General features: G+C 50.7%; 1 protein-coding gene across 4 annotated transcripts in view; it reads left to right on the plus strand.

Moving 5' to 3' along the window:
• The window catches only part of PIP5K1C (phosphatidylinositol-4-phosphate 5-kinase type 1 gamma), an 86,609-nt gene extending 76,965 nt beyond the window's left edge, over nucleotides 1-9,644 (plus strand). For 2 of the 4 annotated variants that reach the window (XM_050933723.1, XM_050933724.1), the window contains exon 17: nucleotides 981-3,341. In XM_050933723.1, coding sequence (XP_050789680.1) covers nucleotides 981-1,181 — 201 coding nt within the window. In that variant the 3' untranslated portion in view covers nucleotides 1,182-3,341. Of the gene's footprint in view, nucleotides 1-980; nucleotides 3,346-3,722 lie in introns of those variants that run through there. The other 2 variants (XM_050933722.1, XM_050933725.1) reach the window with 2 other exon arrangements.
• The last annotated feature ends 8,227 nt before the right edge of the window (nucleotides 9,645-17,871 follow it).

A 17,871-nucleotide genomic window follows, 5' to 3' on the forward strand; every position in this document is an offset into this window, starting at 1 on the left:
GATCACCCTAAAGTGGGTAGCTCAAACACAGCATATCCTAGAACATTCATGCATCACATTGTGGCTTTCCTTGTGCTCATGTGACTCCACTGCAGAATTGCTCATTCATTGCTGAGTAATTTGGACGGCTCCAGGGAGCTGCAGGAGGAATTGGCTCAGTTTTAAAAGCTTGTCTGTTTTGGTTTTTTATGCATGCGATTCAAAATGCAAACAGCTTTCCCCAACATTTGCTGCTCTTTATTTTCCTGTGGATGGCAGCTGAGTGTGAGCTGCCTTCTGGTAACTGCCTTTCTCATTAGGAAGTGCCTTCTAGTGAGGTTCAACCCCCCATCCCCCCACCACCTGGCCATAGACAAGCCTGTTGGGATGGATGGGTTGGTGTGCTGTGCCTAGCTGCGTGCACAAATCTTGTAACCCATCATCAGCATCTCATACCTCATCTGAGCCCTCTGGCTTTGCGTTGCCATGTGTAGTGTGTTGTGATGTGTCTCTCCGAACTACTGAGGTGAAGGGAAATGCACCGAGTTTTAGTCCCCGCTGGCTCTCACCTAGGGAAACTGCTTAAGCGGCAACTCAAGCGAGCACCGAGCATGCTGCAGCTTAGGCCTGGCTGCCCTCTCCAATAGCTAGCTGCATTCAGGGGGTAATCTGAAGGGATGCTTGGACCAGAGGGGAAGTCACTGAATCACAAGGGAGCATAAATTCACCTTTGGGGGAGATCTGCTTTCCAGCGCTTAAAGCAGCAACAGCGAGGGGTGGGGATGCACCTATCTCCCTACTCACTGCAGGGGAAGAGAGGCGCAGAGCGGCGTGGCTGGGCTTGGGGATTCAGCTGTTCCCATGCATGGCTCCCCTGCCAGCTAATCCTTTCAGACCTGGAGATGCCCAGCCCCTTGGTTGCTTTCTCTTTCATCCTTCCTTTCACTTCATCCTTTCTCCTCTGTTTCCTTTCTCACCTCACTTGCCCTGGTGCCATCCAGTTCACGGATGGGAGGTACTGGATTTACTCTCCCCGCCAGCGCAGACTCCGAGCCGCCTCGTTTTCCTCTGGGACTGTAAGTGAACATGCTAGCACACAAGGGAGTCAGGCTGCAGCTTTGAAACACTGGGGTCAAGCAAAGACCCAGCGGTTCCCTCTCTCCTGGATGGCCCAGGGTCTAGTTCTGTTTTGCGGGGTGTAGATCCAGCCTGCATGGCCAGCAAGCCCCTGATTAGCAAGGAGTTACCCTCTACAACCTCTTACAAAGGCATCCGATGAACCCCTGCTAATGGAGCTGATTGAGAGAGTGTCTCCCTTCTTCCTGCCCCCCTTTTTCTAGACCAGTTATGAAACTGACTGAATTTAGCCAAGTGCTTTATCATTAACCTTTTGTGCCAGCATGTTTGGCAACATCTGTCATTAACGTAAACATGGCCCCATATTTACACATCACGCTGGGCCGAGTCCTCCTGGTAGCCACGTAGGCTGGAACGCCAGACCTGGATTCCAGGAGACGTCCACTCAGCTGGTATGAAGCTGAGGATAAAATCCAGCTACAAACACGGCCCTTTGGCCCTTAGGACACTGGCTGATTACCAGGTTCTACAGCGTTAGAGGCTCTAAGAGAGAAACTGCTGGGTACTCCAGCCTAGGGTGAAGGGCCTTCCCTGCCTCCAGCGGGCTGTGTGACCTTGGGAGAATCACGTCACCTTTTCACTTGTTTTCCCCCTTTATAAACTGGGGATAATTGTTCCCTCTCCAAGTCGTCTGTCCAAAGGGACTGTTTAACGGGGGGTGGTATTCCTAGCCCCTCCTCTGCTGTGGGGGATGCTGGGGGCACTAAGCAGACTGGATGTAGGTGGTGAGCAATGTGCAGACTGAGCCCAGTGAGATGGGGAGGGGGGAGGAGCCAGAGAGAGTTGAGAGAATCGTTACTCTTCTCCCTCACATCCGTTTTGCCCCCATTTACTGTAGTAGGAAGTCCCAGCACTGAGGGGGTTAACTCTAGCCCACACTCTGAACGCTTCTCCTCTGTCACCACACAGCACAGACCCACTTCTGTAGCAGCTCTTGCTAGACCCCTGCTCCTGGTGCTCAGGAAAGGCTTGGAAGGTGGGCGGTGGAGGTCAGGGCTCACTTTGCCAGAGCAGTAATGAGGAACGGAGGATCGGGAGCAGTGGGGAGGGGCTCTGGGGGCTCTAGCGCAGCACTTCAAGCGTCGGCTCTGGATCCTGGTGCCCCCTCCCAGCGGAACCTGCTATTATCCGTGGAGTTGAGTGTAGCAGACCCCACGCCCAGTGCTCCAAAGCTCGCCTGGCTGGTTGTAGCTGTACCTTGTAGACTCAGTGCCAACCCTGCTTCCTTTGCCTCACGCCTTCAAACAGCACTGCGGGAAACCCAACTGACTGACGGTGACAGTGGCTCCCCCTTGATCTGTGCCTTGCCCTGCATTCGACTGCAAGGTTCTCCCTGCTCACCTGGAAGCAGAATCTGTCGCATTAATGCAGTTCTGGGGTAGCTAAGTCCCTGGATCCTTCCCAAAAACAATCCAGTTCTGTGTTGCCTCCTTTGTCATCCCCAGTCCCTGTTCTCCATTTCCCTGCTGTTTCCAATTGATAACTAACCAGCTCCTCTTCATGGTCCAACATGATCTAACCCTGCACTTCCACTGCCTTGCTTGGCATGTCAGCACGAGGGGGTACAAATAGTGCTGGGTTTGCCATAAAAGCTCCCTTAACTTTAAAGTGACAGTAACATCCAACATATGCAGATGTGACAGCAGCTGAAGGTGTGGGGAAGGAATGGTCTTGTGGGTAAAAGACAGCACTGGGAGTCCAGAGATCTGGGGTCTAATTCCAGCTCTGCCACTGACCTGCTGTGGGACTTAGGCAGGTCGCTTAGGTTTTTGTGCCTCGGTTCCCCATCTGTCATTGGGGCTGGGGCTGGCCTTGCAGGAGCTTTGAGGCTTAATTAATGCCTTGAAAGCTCTTTGAGATGCTCCCATGGAAGTGGAAAGTGTTGCCCTCTGCCCTGCAGCTGAACAGAGATTTCCATTTTGGCAGCGCTGCTAGTGGCTCTGCCAGCCGTTACTAGGGGCTCAGGTACGTACTGAGGATGAGGAAGGCTCCTTTGCTGAAGTCTCGTTGTAAGATCAGTTCTCTTCCTCTGGGTGTACAGCTGTTCTTACTGGATTTTCCTGCTCTCTCTATTTTCTCCTCTTCTCTCCCTCACTCCCTGCTCTGCCGCTGCTCTTCTTGCACTGTCTCTGGCCACTCTGGCAGCCTACAGACGAGAGGAGTTGGGTTTACTCCCCCCTCCACTATAGCACTCAAGTCCACTCTGTCTCCGATGAGGAGAGCGATACAGTAAGTGTTCAAGAAAGCTTTGATGGGGCAAGCTCTGAATGTGGACTGTGGTGCCAGCATGAGGTTTGGGGCTTTGGGCCTCGGCTTGGCTTCCGCAGCAGGTGACGCTTGCATGGCTGGGGTAGTCCTGCTGCATCTTAGATTGGCTCTTTGGCAGCAGGAAAGAGCTGCTGTCTAGCCAGAAACTGGCTTCACCTTGGTGGTTCTGTTGAATTGTTTCTAGTACAATCAGACCTCCGATCTAAATTGCCCTGTTACCTGAGGGCACAGAGTGAGCGTGGGTCTCTCTCTGTATAGGGGACTTAGCAAAGTGTGACACTAACTGAAATCAGCACAGCCACCATGGCCTGCTAACCCCTCCTCCTTGCCTCTTCCAGTAATCTCTATGCAGACACTGAAGACCCAGAGAGCAGCGTTTCCCTCTGCAGGTTGATGTGTTCCCGTTCGTTGACACAGTCCTTCTGATGGGATGGAGAAGAGCTTGCTGCACTGCTGGATCTGGGCACTGCGTTTCAGGCTGGGGCGCAACGCTCTCTAAACGTGTATTTATACCTATCCGAGACACGGACAGCAAAGACACCTCCCACCCAGAGCGCCTGTGTAAAGCGGGCTGTAAAGAGGCCTGGGGAGTGACTGTTCCTGAACAGGCACCACTGCAGCTACCTACCCGTGTGTGATACTGTGAACCTTTTTAATTTTTAATCATGTATTTATTTCTTTTATCTTTGCACAGACACTGCACAAATGTGCTTTTTTTTTTTAAACATTTAGTTTACTGCACTTTTTTTGGTTATCATATTCTATTTATGTGCTTCATCAAGAGTGTGAAACCTCACAGGAGACGGAGAGCAAATCTTCACTTGGGGGGCTCTGAGGAGGGCAGGTCCAGTCCTAGCTTCACCGATGAGGTGGCCATGTGGTCTGACCCCCAGACAACAGGACTGGGAATCAGGAGGCCAGACTCTGTGTGACCTTGGGCAAGTCACTTTGCTGCTCTGTGCCTCGGTTTCCACATGTGTGACTGCGGGTAATACCCACCTGGACCCTCAGATGAAAGGTGCTATGTAAATGCAATGTATTCAAGGCCAGTGATGAGAATGGCTCCTGTATTAAAGCAGTCTGAGTTAGACATGCCACTTGATCTGAATTTAGAAATTGCCAGTGACTGCTACAGTGAACTTGTTGATCTGTATGGGAGAAGCAAAAACACCCCTGGCTGTAATGACATGGCTTCTTGGCCTGGCTCTCGTCTGGGTGTTGGAGGTGGTGGGGGCTCTGCCTTCACCATGAGCTGTGCTGCTCGGTGGTGGGCTGGAGTTCTGCCCTGATCTGCTGGCAGACTGCTGCCTCAGCCATGGGGCGTGGAAGGAGGAGAACTGTGTGACCTGCAGCTGGGCATTGCAGGCTATTGAAGTCACTTAGAGTCACGAACATGCTGCTGCTCTCTGATGCTTAAGCGTGTGAGCGTGTCAGAGGTTTCTGTGTATCCCTTCATAGCTGAAACCGACACGCCACCCTTCCCCCATATTGAAGGAAGTCAGAGAATCCCAGCTGGAAGCGTCTGTATTGGGCATGTGACACACACGCTATTGACGCGCAGCCAGGGGAGGCCAGCTGTGGGATGTGGTCTCTGAGGCAGATAGCGCTGCTCTGTGCTTGAGAGGCATCTGTAGACCAGACAAGATTTGGCTTCACTTAACCATGAAATGAACAAAGCAGTGACCCGGGGTTGACTTCTAGTTCCTCCTTGTGAGTGTAGGATACTGCAGCTGTAGGTCCTGACTTCTCTAGTGAGCCCACCTCCTCTCTCATGAATTAGAAAGTCTTGACCGCAGAGAGGGCTTGGGCTTGTCTCTGTCCTCCTTGGACTCTAGTGTAAAGTGAGGGGCAGAGATCACTTTTTAATGCGGTTACGTTCTTCAGACCTCTGTTCTCAAGCTGCCCTGTGCAGCAGCAGTGAGAGGATGGCCCCAGGCTAAGCACTGAAGAACTGGTACCGCAGTCTGGCCTGGCAGCACTCGGGACATATTGGGGAGGCAGGTTGGGTCGGTGGGAGTGTCTAAGCTTTTTTCCCAGGAGCTGCCAATGTTCTGAAGATCTTCAGTGGATGACTTTCTCTTCCTTTTTTAAATACCCAGAGCCTGCGTTTTCAATCCCTGCCCTGCGGAGGCTGAAGACTTGCACTCCCAGTGTGTGCCGGGCTTTGTAGGAGCCATTACACTGTTGGGTCTAGAATATCCTTTCTTTGGAACTCATGTGGGTTTAAAAGAACCCCTCTTTTCTCCTTAATAGCTGTGAAAACAAAGATGCTGTCATTACATCCATGAGTCAGGTGGCGAATCTGCTACAGAATTCTGGCAGGTTCCTAAAAGCTTTCTCAGAATCCTACATAGCCCCTTCTCTCATTACATACAGGTGGAGGTACCGTCACTTGGGTATTTGGTGGTATGTAGTGCTCAGCCCAGGCCCACCTGGCGGTCTTCTCTCCGAAGAGAAGGCTGGGCGAAGGAGCTTGGGAGGTGAACAATGCATAGACTCCGCTACTGCTGAGTGCTAAAGGCAGAAGATTTCAGAACCCAGCTAAATGTACAGCGCGACTTTTCAGATGCACTGAGCAGTTCGAAGTCCAAATGAAGCCAGTGGGAGCTGCAGATGCTCAGCCCTGTGACAACCAAGCCCCCGATTTCAACATCGGGTAAACTAGGCTTTGGGAGGAGCAATGAAGATGAGCTAGGCCCATTTCTGACCAGTATTTCAGGGCTCTGAAAGGAAGATGCTTCCTTCCTGGTAATCAGATCCTTAGCCTTATGCCTTTAAAAGAAGATGCTGAAGTTTGGCACTTCTGATTGCCCAAGAATAAAGATCAGGATTTTATTACTTTCAACCATTTGGAAGATCTCTGATTGGTTTATCCAGTACACCTACTCCAGTCAGTATCTCTGCGGCAAAGACAAAGCATCTTTGGTGATGAAGTTTGCAGCTGTGGCGTTTCCTTGGTCTGCTCCCACATTAGAGGCTGAAGCCGAGAGCCCTGTCCTGTGATGCTGGAAAACTGATCTTGCTTCCTCCATTCCAGAAGTATTCCTTGATGTTCTCGAGCAGCTTCATCTGTGTAAATCTCTTGTTTTCAACCCTTTGCAGCAAGCAGGCATTTTAGGGTCTATTATTGACTCTGAACGTCTTCTAAGGATTCAGCTTCTCTGGACATGCAAAAGAACATTGCCAAAAAACCCTTCCCCGGAGCCGCACTGCAGGAAGAGATGGTCAGAAATAAACCATATTGTTCACTTGCAGTCCCATTGTGCTCTGTTGTCTTGTCTGTTACAAGTTGCCCTGCAGGAGGCTTAAACTCCCATTTCTATAATGGCAGAGGCACCTGGCTGAAGGAAGGGACCCGTCGGGTGTGTCTACATTGCAGTTAGACACTGTGGTTGGCTCGTGCCAGGAGCTGTTTCACTGCAGTATAGATGTTCTGGCTTGGGCTGCAGTCCAAGCTCTGGGACCATCCCACCTCACAAGGTCCTAGAGCCTGGGCCTCAGCCGAAGCCTGAACGTCTACACTGCAGTTAGCCTCACAAGCCCAGGTCAGCTGGCGCAGGCCAGCCATGGGAGTTTAATTGCAGTGTAGACATACCCTTGCGCTCAAAACAGGCTCCTCTTCCATCAATTGGACTCTTATTTCCTGCCTCCTGGACTTCAGCATAGTAGTTTTGCAAGGCTTAATCCTACAGTAGGTGGCATGAGGGAGCTCCACACTTCCAGATTTGGACTGAGGATAGCGGTCTGCTACTGTCAGTTACCTCTAGGGATGACACAGCCACTTCCTTTGGGGACGGGGAGGAGAGGGGTTGCATCACTCAATTCTGCCCTAGATCTACGGTGAGGCTTTGCACTGGGGGGAGGGAAGTGTTTGTAGAATTTCTCAGGGGCCTCTCTCAGAGACTGTTTGAACAGCAGTCATTCTGCTTCGCTCCAGCATGAGCCGGCGCTGTCCTACGTCACATTCGTTCTTGGGGTGGTATGAAAGTGGCACTCTTACATTTATTGTACCTACCAGGATTTTCATTGTTAGCTTTGCTGTAGCTGACAGTTTGCTTACGAGCTATCACCTGTTTCAAGATCTAGTCTATTGTATCTTGGAAAGGAGGCATCTTGTTTCTTTTCCACTGAAATGTTAGTGGAACAATCCAGTGAGACCCTAGGCTTCAAAGTAGCTTCATGTCATTACTGTCCCACCATCATCCCTGCATCCTGCCTCTCTCACCTGCTCAAAGTGTGAAGTCATTGCTTCTACTACGGCTGTTTCTGAGCTCTGGGGTAGGGGATTCCAAGGGGAAGGTCTCGTGCCAGACTACAGGGTGCAGAATGCACACAGGAGTGTAATTAAGACCCCACTTCAATAAAGAAATGCAAAATGTTGACTGCCAAGGTGGCCTCTGGGCTGTTACTTGCTGGGTGTTCCATCCCAAGTCTGAGCCTTTCTTGAGCTGCTCCCGGGTGGGAGAAGCCTCAGTGTGAATGATTCAGCAGGCACACCACCAAAACAAACTCCACTCCACTCCACTCCAGTGTGTTCATTTGGGCCCTCTCCAGAGGGAACAGGAGTAACAGCTTCTCCGGAGAAGACTCCAAATGTGCACGTTCACTGAAAACGAACAAACTGCAGAGACTGGTGCTCCAGAGAGACTCCTGGAACTCTCCAAAGCCTCAGGCTCTGCTAGGAGTCCGGGATCCATAGCTGTATCCTTTACTGCTGCTAGCAGTGTCTCTGCAGGTATCCTGCTGTCACGCCCCCGCCACTATCATCTGGGTGCGTGTGTCGAAATCCCACAAAAGATTTAATCTCCGCACTGAAGCTGGCATGGCTGTGATCCTTGATGGCAGCATGAGAGAGGGCACAAGCTCTGTGCTTGTCCCGGTCATCATCAGCCAGTTGACTCTTGAAACACGTTCCAGCCTTTCCTTGTAGCAAAGAGCCTTCCCTGAGCAGCTAAACCCAGCCCTGGTATCTTTTCTTCACGCTCCCACCCAGCAGCATGGCCCACGGCTTTCAATGGAGAGGAGAGCTCAGACTTACTGGATCATGTCTGATTTGTTTGAAGTCTACATTAGACCAAGTATAATATAGCTGCTGTGCATATTAGGTCATTTTGTATGTGTGCTCCATGTAAAGAATGTATGTAAGTGGGGGGCGGGGGTTGTGGGGAGGGAGTCGGGAGAGCTTCTCTGAAAAAAATGATGAGACTCCATGGATGTTGTCATGTTTCTCTTTTTTTGTTTCAGTTTAAGTCCTGAATGCTTTTTTGGAAGTCTTTTCTCAGAGAAATGTAAATTGATGCTAATTGTTCTTCGGCTGTGCGATAAAGCATAATGTCGTCTTTGATGTAAACACAGAGGCAAGCAAACTATTTATAATGTCTGGTGAATTAATTGCCTTACCCAAAACCCCATGGGAATGGTTCCTAAAAATAGTTTCCCTTTTTAGTGTAAAGAATTTTGTAAATCCTTTCAGCGTGAGATTGCACTCCTAGTTTGTCTTGTCTCTCTGATGGCTGCTATTGCTCAGAAAGTGGACACTGTTTGAACGATTGTACTGTATTAAAACTAAGGCATTTTGTGAGACAATTGAGATGCAATGTTCTCTTGGAATCATGAACTTAGCTCAAAAGGCAATACTCGTGTTAATAGCAGAGTCCTCTCCCGTCTGTTGGAGACGTTTCCCACAGTCGCCTGTGCTCATTCCTGACTCCCAGAGAGAGACACTGCTGCTTTTGTGGAGACTTGGGTTTGTAGCTCAAGTTGATTGGCCATTAGCTCAAGTTGGCTAATAGGTTTGTAAATATGTGGCCAATCCACACATTTGTGTCCTGACCCACCTGTGACGTACCCACAGTCGCCCTCACGGACGGGTCGGCCAACTCAACTCAACTCGCAGTGAGTTAACTCGCATTAAAGTCTGACCAAGGCAAAACCGGTTTTGTTGTTAAATTGCATCGAGGTCAATCTTCTCTCATGTTTTACTTTGTAACTTATGAAACGTTGTATGTCCTTAACTATTGAAGCAGGTTCCAGTAGAACTTTTGAGTCCGACAATACTTTGACAATCTCTACGCTTTTTTTTGTCGAGGGGAGAGCTGTACCTTTGAACCCAGAGCTGTGGAATTTCTGTATACCATGTACAACCACCTCTGACAAGAACTAATAACACTTGTATGCAACAGCCTCCTCATTCTGTGGCCCCTTCTCCCCCTTCCTTTATTTTGGAAAGGATCTCTCTAATAAATAGAGTAATCATGCAATTGCCTCTGTCTCTTCATTGCTAACCTGTAGCTGATGTTTTCAACCTTTCTGGCCTCAGGGCCAATTTGTGTATGTTGATGGCCTGTCACAACCCTGTAAATAGGCCAGGGGAAGGGGGTTGTGTCCTGCCCTGGCAGGGGATGGCCTGTTGCAGCCCAGTAAATAGGCCCTGGGAGTGGGGTTGGGCCCTACCCTTGGGTAACAAATGCTCTGGGGGAGGCTTGCAGAGCGCTGCAGCAGTCACTCCTGTCCTGTGGGGCAGGCTGGACTCAGCTCCCTGCTCTGGGTATTGTGACCCCCGGGTGGCAGCATCGCTCAGGTTTGGCCCCATGCCTGATGGGGGTCCAGCTGTGAGTGGCATTGCAGCTTGGAGCATGGACTAGTGCTGCCACTCAAATTTGGCCCAGCCGGCCACCTGTCACCATGGAGGGGCATTGGGACCAAAGCCCATGGCACTGTGATGCTGAAGGTTGGAATGCCTGGAGCAGGGAGGCAAACCTGCCCAGACCCACAGGACCAGAGCTGCTTATGTGACCCTTTGAAACAACTTAGGGTCATGACCCGCAGGTTGAAAATCCCTGACCTATAGGGCATCTTGCACTGGATGCTGGGTAGCCATCCTGATTTGCTACATACAAACCTGATTGTGTTTGATCAGGGCTTGTTTACAAGGGTGTTGGGCACCAAAATCTTAGTGTGACGTTCCCTTCTGGTGTTATCTGGACCAGTGAACTGCTAGGTCACTCCACTCCTTGACTCTGGGAGCCAGCCTCACCCTGCACTGCTCTGAGCACCCCGCTCCTGGGCTGGTCACGCACAGCCTCTGACATGGAAGCTGCTCCTTGAATTGTGCAACCGAATGACACTAGCCAATAACTCCAGTCCCAGACACAACCCAGGAACCTCCATCTTGCAGTGTCCAGTTATGCCCGCTGGCCGCTGTAAGCTTATGAGTTCATCATTTTAACAAAGAAATTGATATGTACCAGGCTTGTTATCCCAAGGGGAGCCTCTGTCACACTGCAAACCAAACACACTGCTTCAGATAGAATAAACAAACAGATTTATTAACTATAAAGATGGATTTTAAGTGATTATAAATCAAAGCATATGTCAGATTTGGTCAAATGAAACAAAAGCAAAACGCATTCTAACCCGATCTTATCACTTTCAATGTCCTTATGAACTTAGATTCTTCTCCCCACAGGCTGGCTGGCTGCTCTTCAGCCAGGCTCTCCCCTTTGATCAGCGCTTCAGTTGCTTGGTGTGGTGGTGGCCAGAGATGTAGGTGGAAGAGAGGGAGAGAGCATGGCAAACATCTCTTCCTTTTATCATGTTCTTGGCTTTGCGCCCCCGCTCTCCAAGTCAGGTGAGCATTACCTTATCACAGTTCCAAACTGACCAAAGGAAGGGGAGTGACTCCCTCGAGGGTCTAACGGATTCTTTTGTTGCTGCCTAGGCCACTGTCCATTGTTTCTGTGAAGCTGGGTTGGGTTTGTCTCATCTGCGTCTTGATGAGGTGTGAACTATCCCCTCTGCTTCTGTAGAGTTTTTGCCTGGGCTTGCTTTAAGCCATGGGGATACATTTTCAGCCTCATAACTATATCCATGAAATTACAACCTATAATGTTACTGTAATAATTACTATAACATCACTATAACAACCATACTCAGTGCATCATGAACCTTCCGAAGACACCTGACATGACAAACTTTGCATTGGATACCACACAGTCATTTTACAGGGATGAGAATGGGGGTGCTGGGTGTTCTCCCGAGGTACAGAGCATCACGCTTTGGGCTTGTCTACACCGCGGAGCAGCGGCATGACCCACCTCTGGCTCCTACACATAGGAGCAGCCAGGGGACTCAGTGCTGCATGCCAGTGCCACCCCCACAGCCCCCATTGGCAAGAAACCGCAGCCAAGGGGAGCTGCATGGGCGGTGCCTGCGGACAGGGCAGCACACACAGCTCCCTGGCCGCACCTCCACATAGGAGCCAGAGAAGGGATATATCTCTGCTTCCAGGAGCCGCTTGAGGTAAGCACTGCCCAGAGCCTGCACCCCTGAGCCTCTCCCCATGCCCCGACCCCCTGCCCCAGCCCCGCTCCCCCTCCTGCCCTACAAATCCCTTGATCCCAGCCCCAAGAACCCTCCTGCACCCCATCTAGAGCCTGCACCCCTTCCCGCATCCCAACCCTGATTCTCTTCCTGCCCTCTGAACCGCTTGGTTCCAGTCCAGAGCCTTCACTGCCAGCCAGAGCCTGTGCCCCGCTCCCCTGGCTGGAGCCCTCTCCTACACCTTGAACTCCTCATTTCTGGCCCCACCCTGGAGCCTGCACCCCCTCCCATACCCAGCCCAAATTTTCTGAGCATTCATGACCCGCCATACAATTTCTATTCCCTTGGGCCAAAAAGTTTGCCCACCCCTGAACTAGCTGGTGCATTATCACTTCTTTAGTATGTGCGAGAAATCAAATTAATGCTAGTTACTTGGTGAAAAGCCTCTTCCCTTTTATGAAACAAACACATCTTTTAAAGAGTGAGAAGTTAATTTATGCACCAGGTTAGATGCAGGAAGGGGTCACGGTGCAGCCAGGCCGTGGCCGCTGTGTTTTGCTCAGGGCTCTGGAGATGGGGAAGGAGAACCCGCTTAACATTGTAGCAGCACCTGAAGGCCACAGGCCCTTGTACTAGGTGATGTACAAACAAAGAAATGTCCCTGTTCCAAAGCGCTGACCCGCTGAACGATCAAATACAGCAAATGGATGAGACAAGCAAGCAGGCTTGGGTGGGATGAGGTAAAAGAGGATGTGCAGAATTGCTAGCTGGGCAGCAGCAGTGATCTCTCCCCTGCTTAGCCAGCCTCGTTCCCCAACACATTACCGAGGAGGGACTTGAAGGACAATCTGGGGGCTTTGTGCAGGCTGACTGGGAGCTTTTCTCACTTGGAAGGGGCAGCATCAGAGAAAGCATGACAGAGATTGGAGGGAGCAACACTGGAAAAGTTGGCGTTAACCTTACACTAAGATGACACCATAAGAGAGACAACTTAAATCTATGCCCCACATTAAAAAACATAATAAGAGAACCAAAAAAGTGCCACCGTGGCTAAACAACAAGGTAAAAGAAGCAGTGAGAGACAAAAAGGCAGCCTTTAAAAAGTGGAAGTTAAATCCTAGTGAGGAAAATAGAAAGGGGCATAAACTCTGGCAAATGAAGTGTAAAAATGTAATTAGGAAGGCCAAGAAAGAATTTGAAGACCAGCTAGCCAAAGACTCAAAAAGTAATGGCAAAAACTGTTTTAAGTACCCTGCTACTCCAATATAACGTGACCCAATATAACATGAATTTGGATATAACGCGGTAAAGCAGTGCCCCGGAGGGCTGGGGCTGTGCACTCCAGTGGATCAAAGCAGGTTCGATATAACGTGGTTTCACCTATAACACGGTAAGGTTTTTTGGGTCCCGAGGGCAGTGTTATATCGGGGAAGAGGTGTACATCAGAAGCAGGAAGCTGCTAAACAACCAGTGAGGCCACCAGACGATCAAGGTGCTAAGGAGCACTCAAGGACAATAAGGCCATTGCAAAGAAACTAAATGAATTATTTGCATCGGTCTTCACGGTTGATGTGAGGGAGATTCCCAAACCTGAGCCATTCTTTTTAGGTGACAAATCTGAGGAACTGTCCCAGATTGAGGAGAGTTTGGAACAAATGGATAAACTAAACAGTAATAAGTCACCAGGACCAGCTGGTATCACTCAAGAGTTCAGAACCTGCAGGGGCAGCAGGTTATATGGGCTCATGGTGCCTGAGCACCAGGAATATTCAAGGCTGGGGGCTGTGTTCCACCAATATTTGGAGCTGGGTTTCTCCCCTGGCCCTGCCCCCCACCCTGGATCATCTCCCCATTTACCCCCTCCCCCTCCTTGGAGCTTCCCTGCCTGAAAACAAACAGCCGGTGCCTCTGTCCCTTGCTTGTGCTGCTGGCTGCCTGCCCCTGCTTCTGCCTAAGGCTATAGAGAGCAGCGGGCACCTCAGGAGGGGGACGGGGAGCGGGAGAGAGGAGGGGGGAGGCACGCACGTGCTTGGGAGCCCTCACTCCCGTCCCCCGGCACCCACCTGGAGGAGACGCCAAGGGGACGTCCGGCCAGGAGATGGACAGCTGGAGTGGACCTCGCTCACCTGAGCAGCTGCTGGGGCTTTGGTGAGGTTTGACCCTGTGATCCACCCCTCCCCCCCCCCACAGGTCCCCACTCCTGCCCAGTGCAGGGCAAGGGGCAGCCCCGTTCCCAGTGAGGCTAGGGCAAGGGGCAGCAGCAGGACCAGCGCTAGAGTTTTTCGCGCCCTAGGCGCACAGCCATTTCGCCGCCACACGCTCTGCTCCCGCGGCTCCGGTGGACCTGCCGCAGCCATTTCTGCAGAGGGTCCGTTGGTCCCCAGCTCTGGTGGAGTTGCTGCAGCCGTGCCTGCGGGAGGTCCACCGGAGCCGCGGACCAACAGACCCTCTGCAGGCACGACTGCGGCAGGTCCACCAGAGCCGCCTGCCGCCCCCTCCCCCCCGGCAAAATGCCTCCCCCCAAAAATCCTGGCGCCCTAGGCGATGGCCTAGTTCACCTCAATGGAAGCGCCGGCCATGGGCAGCAGGCTGCAGCAGGGGAGGAAGGAAGCCATTGTGATGGCAGTCTCCCCCCAGCACCCACCCACCCACCACAGGGGAGATGGGGGAAGGGGGCTTCCTAGACCTGAGCAGCTGGGGCTTGGGTGAATTTTGTGACACCCTAACCCCACCACCAGCCACCACCCTGCAGTCCCCACTCCTGCCCCACGCTGGGCAAGGGGCAGCCCATCCCCAGTGAGGCTATGGTGAGGGGCAGCAGCAGGGGAGGCCACACGTGATGGCAAACCCCCTACCCCAGTACCCACCGTAGGGGAGGCGAGTGGGCTTTCTGGACCTGAGAGAGGCCCTAGGAGCATGTCCAGTGACTACGGTGACCAGATAGCAAGTGTGAAAAATCGGGACGAGGTGGGGGGTAATAGGAGCCTATATAAGAAAAAGACCCAAAAATCAGGACTGTCCCTATAAAATTCGGACATCTGGTCACCCTAGCGGTGACCGTGGTGCAGAATGAGTGTGCTGCCGGGGGTGGGGGGAAGAGGAGGGGTCCCTCCCCTGGAGCTTGCTGCTGCCAGAGCGGGGCAGGGAGTCCTCTCTGGCCCTAGCCCTGGGGCAGCCTGTCTGCACCCCAAGTTCCTTATCCCTAGCCCTGTCCCACCCCAGAGCCTGTGCCCCCAGCACCCCAACCCTGAGCACCCTCCTGCACTGTGAACCCCTCATCCCCAGCCCCACCCCAGAGCCCTCACCTGAGGGGAAAAACGTGCAACTTAAATTTGGTGTTCAGTTTGGAGTATCATTGTGTTTAGCACAATACTTGATTATTTTACACCCTTTAAAGTATATAACTAGTCGTATAGAGCTGTTATGAAGTGGGAATATTCTTAATGTTTTCTCTGAATACTGTGTGGGTGCCTCAGTTTCCCCTATGCATTTCTCAAAGATCTAGATGGTGGGATAAGGGGGGTGATTGTTGTAGAACCCTAGAGGGCCAGTGTGATGCCGTCTGCACAGAGAATGGCCAAAACCCTGTCTCCGGGCAACTGATGGCCTGGGCCGCTCTCCTGCAAGGTGCCAAATGAAGGTGTTGGAGAACAAAGAGATGAGGTGGCCTCCTAATGCCTGGGAAAGAGACAAAGGCCAGAGGAGGGAGTGTCAGTGTCTGTGCAGACTTCCAGGAAGCGCATGGTGTGGAAGGGGATGCTGGGGTGCTTTGGAACTACTCCATACAAAGCCAGTCAGGACTCTGGGGGAGCCTCCTCTCTCTGAGCGGATTGTCTCCAGGGCAAGAAGGTTACACCTTCATGGGTCTGACCTCAGAGCGTTCAGCATGCCCTTCCACACCGTGCGCTTTCCACAGCAAGTCTGCCCAGGCAGGTCCTGGGGCAACCAGGGGTCCTTGCACCTCAACTCTGCAGTCAGATGTGACTCTCAGCCAGCCAGTAAAACCGAAGGTTTATTAGAAAACAGGATCACAGTCTAAAACAGAGCTTGTAGGTACAGAAAACAGGACCCCTCAGTCAGGTCCATCTTGAGGGGTGGGGAGCCCAGACCCAAGTTCTGGGCCTCTCGCCATTTCCCCAGCTAGCTCTAAACTGACACTCCCTCCTCTAGCCTTTGTATTTCTTCTGGACAAGGAGGCCACCTGATCTTTGTCCCCAACACCTTCAGTTGGCACCTTGCAGGGGAAACTGAGGCACCCACACAGTATTTAGAGAAAACATTAAGAACATTCCCACTTTGTCACAACAGGTGCAACAAAATATAATACCGTATACTGAAGCAGGCAAGTGCTGCTTCTGACTTTCCACTTTTAATTGACCCTTGTAATCTTGTGGTGCTGAAGCATTGTAGCTTCATTTTATATTGGCTTAAAGGGTGGGAGTGGGGGGGCACCACCAAAAATTATACAAACCTGCTGCCTATAGAGGAATTCAAATGTAAAATTGCAGGACTACTAACTGTCACCTGTAACCTATCATTTAAATCAGTCTCTGTACCAAATGACTGGAGGATAGCGAATGTGACGCCATTTTTAAAAAAAGTGCTCCAGAGGAAACCCCAGCAATACAGGCCAGTAAACCTGACTTCAGTATCGGGTAAACTGGTTGAAAGTTAGTAAAGAACAAAATTGTCAGACACATAGATGAACATAATTTATTGGGGAACAGTCAATGTGGTTTTTGTAAGGGGATCTACTACAGTTCTTTGAGGGGTTCAACAAGCATGTGGAGAAGGGGGATCCAGTGGATATAGTGTAGTTAGATTTTCAGAAAGCCTTTGACAAGGTCCTTCACCAAAGGCTCTTGAGCAAAGTAAGCAGTCATGGGATAAGAGGGAAGGTTCTCTCCTGGATCAGCAACTGGTTAAAAGGTAGGAAACAAAAGGTAGAGATAAATGGTCAGTTTTCAGAATGGAGAGAGGTAAATAGTGGTGTCCCCCAGGGGTCTGTACAGGGCCCAGTCCTATTCAACATATTCATAAACGATCTGGAAAAAGGGGTAAACAGTGAGGTGGCAAAATTTGCAGATGATACAAAATTGCTCAAGATAGTTAAGTCCCAGGCAGACTGCGAAGAGCTACAAAAGGAGCTCACAAAACTGGGTGACCGGGCAACAAAATGGCAGATGAAATTCAATGTTGATAAATGCAAAGTGATGCACATTGGAAAACATAATCCCAACTAGTCATATAAAATGAGGGGGTCTAAAGTAGCTGTTACCACTCAAGAAAGAGATCTTGGAGTCATTGCGGAGAGTTCCCTGAAAACATCCACTCAGTGTGCAGCAGCAGTCAGACAAGTGAACAGAATGTTGGGAATCATTAAGAAAGCGAGAGATAAGACAGAAAATATCAGTTTGCCTCTATAAATCCATGGTACACTCACACCTTGAATACTGCATGCAGATGTGGTCGCCCCATCTCAAAAAAGATAAATTGGAATTGATAAAAGGTTCAGAAAATGGCAACAGAAATGATTAGGGGTATGGAACAGCTTCCATGTGAGGAGAGATTAATAAGATTGGGACTTTTCAGTTTGGAAAAGAGGCGACTAAGGGGGATATGATAGAGGTCCATAAAATCATGACTGGTGTGGAGAAAGTAAATAAGGAAGTGTTATTTACTCCTTCTCAGAACACAAGAACTAGGGGCCACCAAATGAAATTAATAGGCAGCAGGTTTAAAACAAACAAAAGGAGGCATTTCTTCACACAACTCACAGTCAACCTGTGGAACTCTTTGCCAGAGGATGTTGTGAACCCAAGACTATAACAGGGTTCAAAAAAGAACTAGATAAATTCACGGAGGACAGGTCCATGAATGGCTATTAGCCAGGATGGGCAGCGAGGGTGTCCTTAGCCTCTGTTCACCAGAAGCTGGGAACGAGGGATGGGATGGATCACTTGATGATTCCCTGTTCTGTTTATTCCCTCTGGGCACCTGGCAGTGGCCCCTGTCAGGAGACAGGATACTGGGCTAGACGGATCTTTGGTCTGACCAAGTATTGCCGTCTGATGTTCTTATGACAGGTCAGGTGGGGTGAGGCTAAATTGTGGAAGCTTTGTATGTAATGACAAGAATTTTGTTTTGGAAGAGGGGGAGGGCAGG

This window comes from Gopherus flavomarginatus, chromosome 24 (genome assembly GCF_025201925.1).
Source record: "Gopherus flavomarginatus isolate rGopFla2 chromosome 24, rGopFla2.mat.asm, whole genome shotgun sequence".
Taxonomy (NCBI): domain Eukaryota; kingdom Metazoa; phylum Chordata; order Testudines; family Testudinidae; genus Gopherus; species Gopherus flavomarginatus.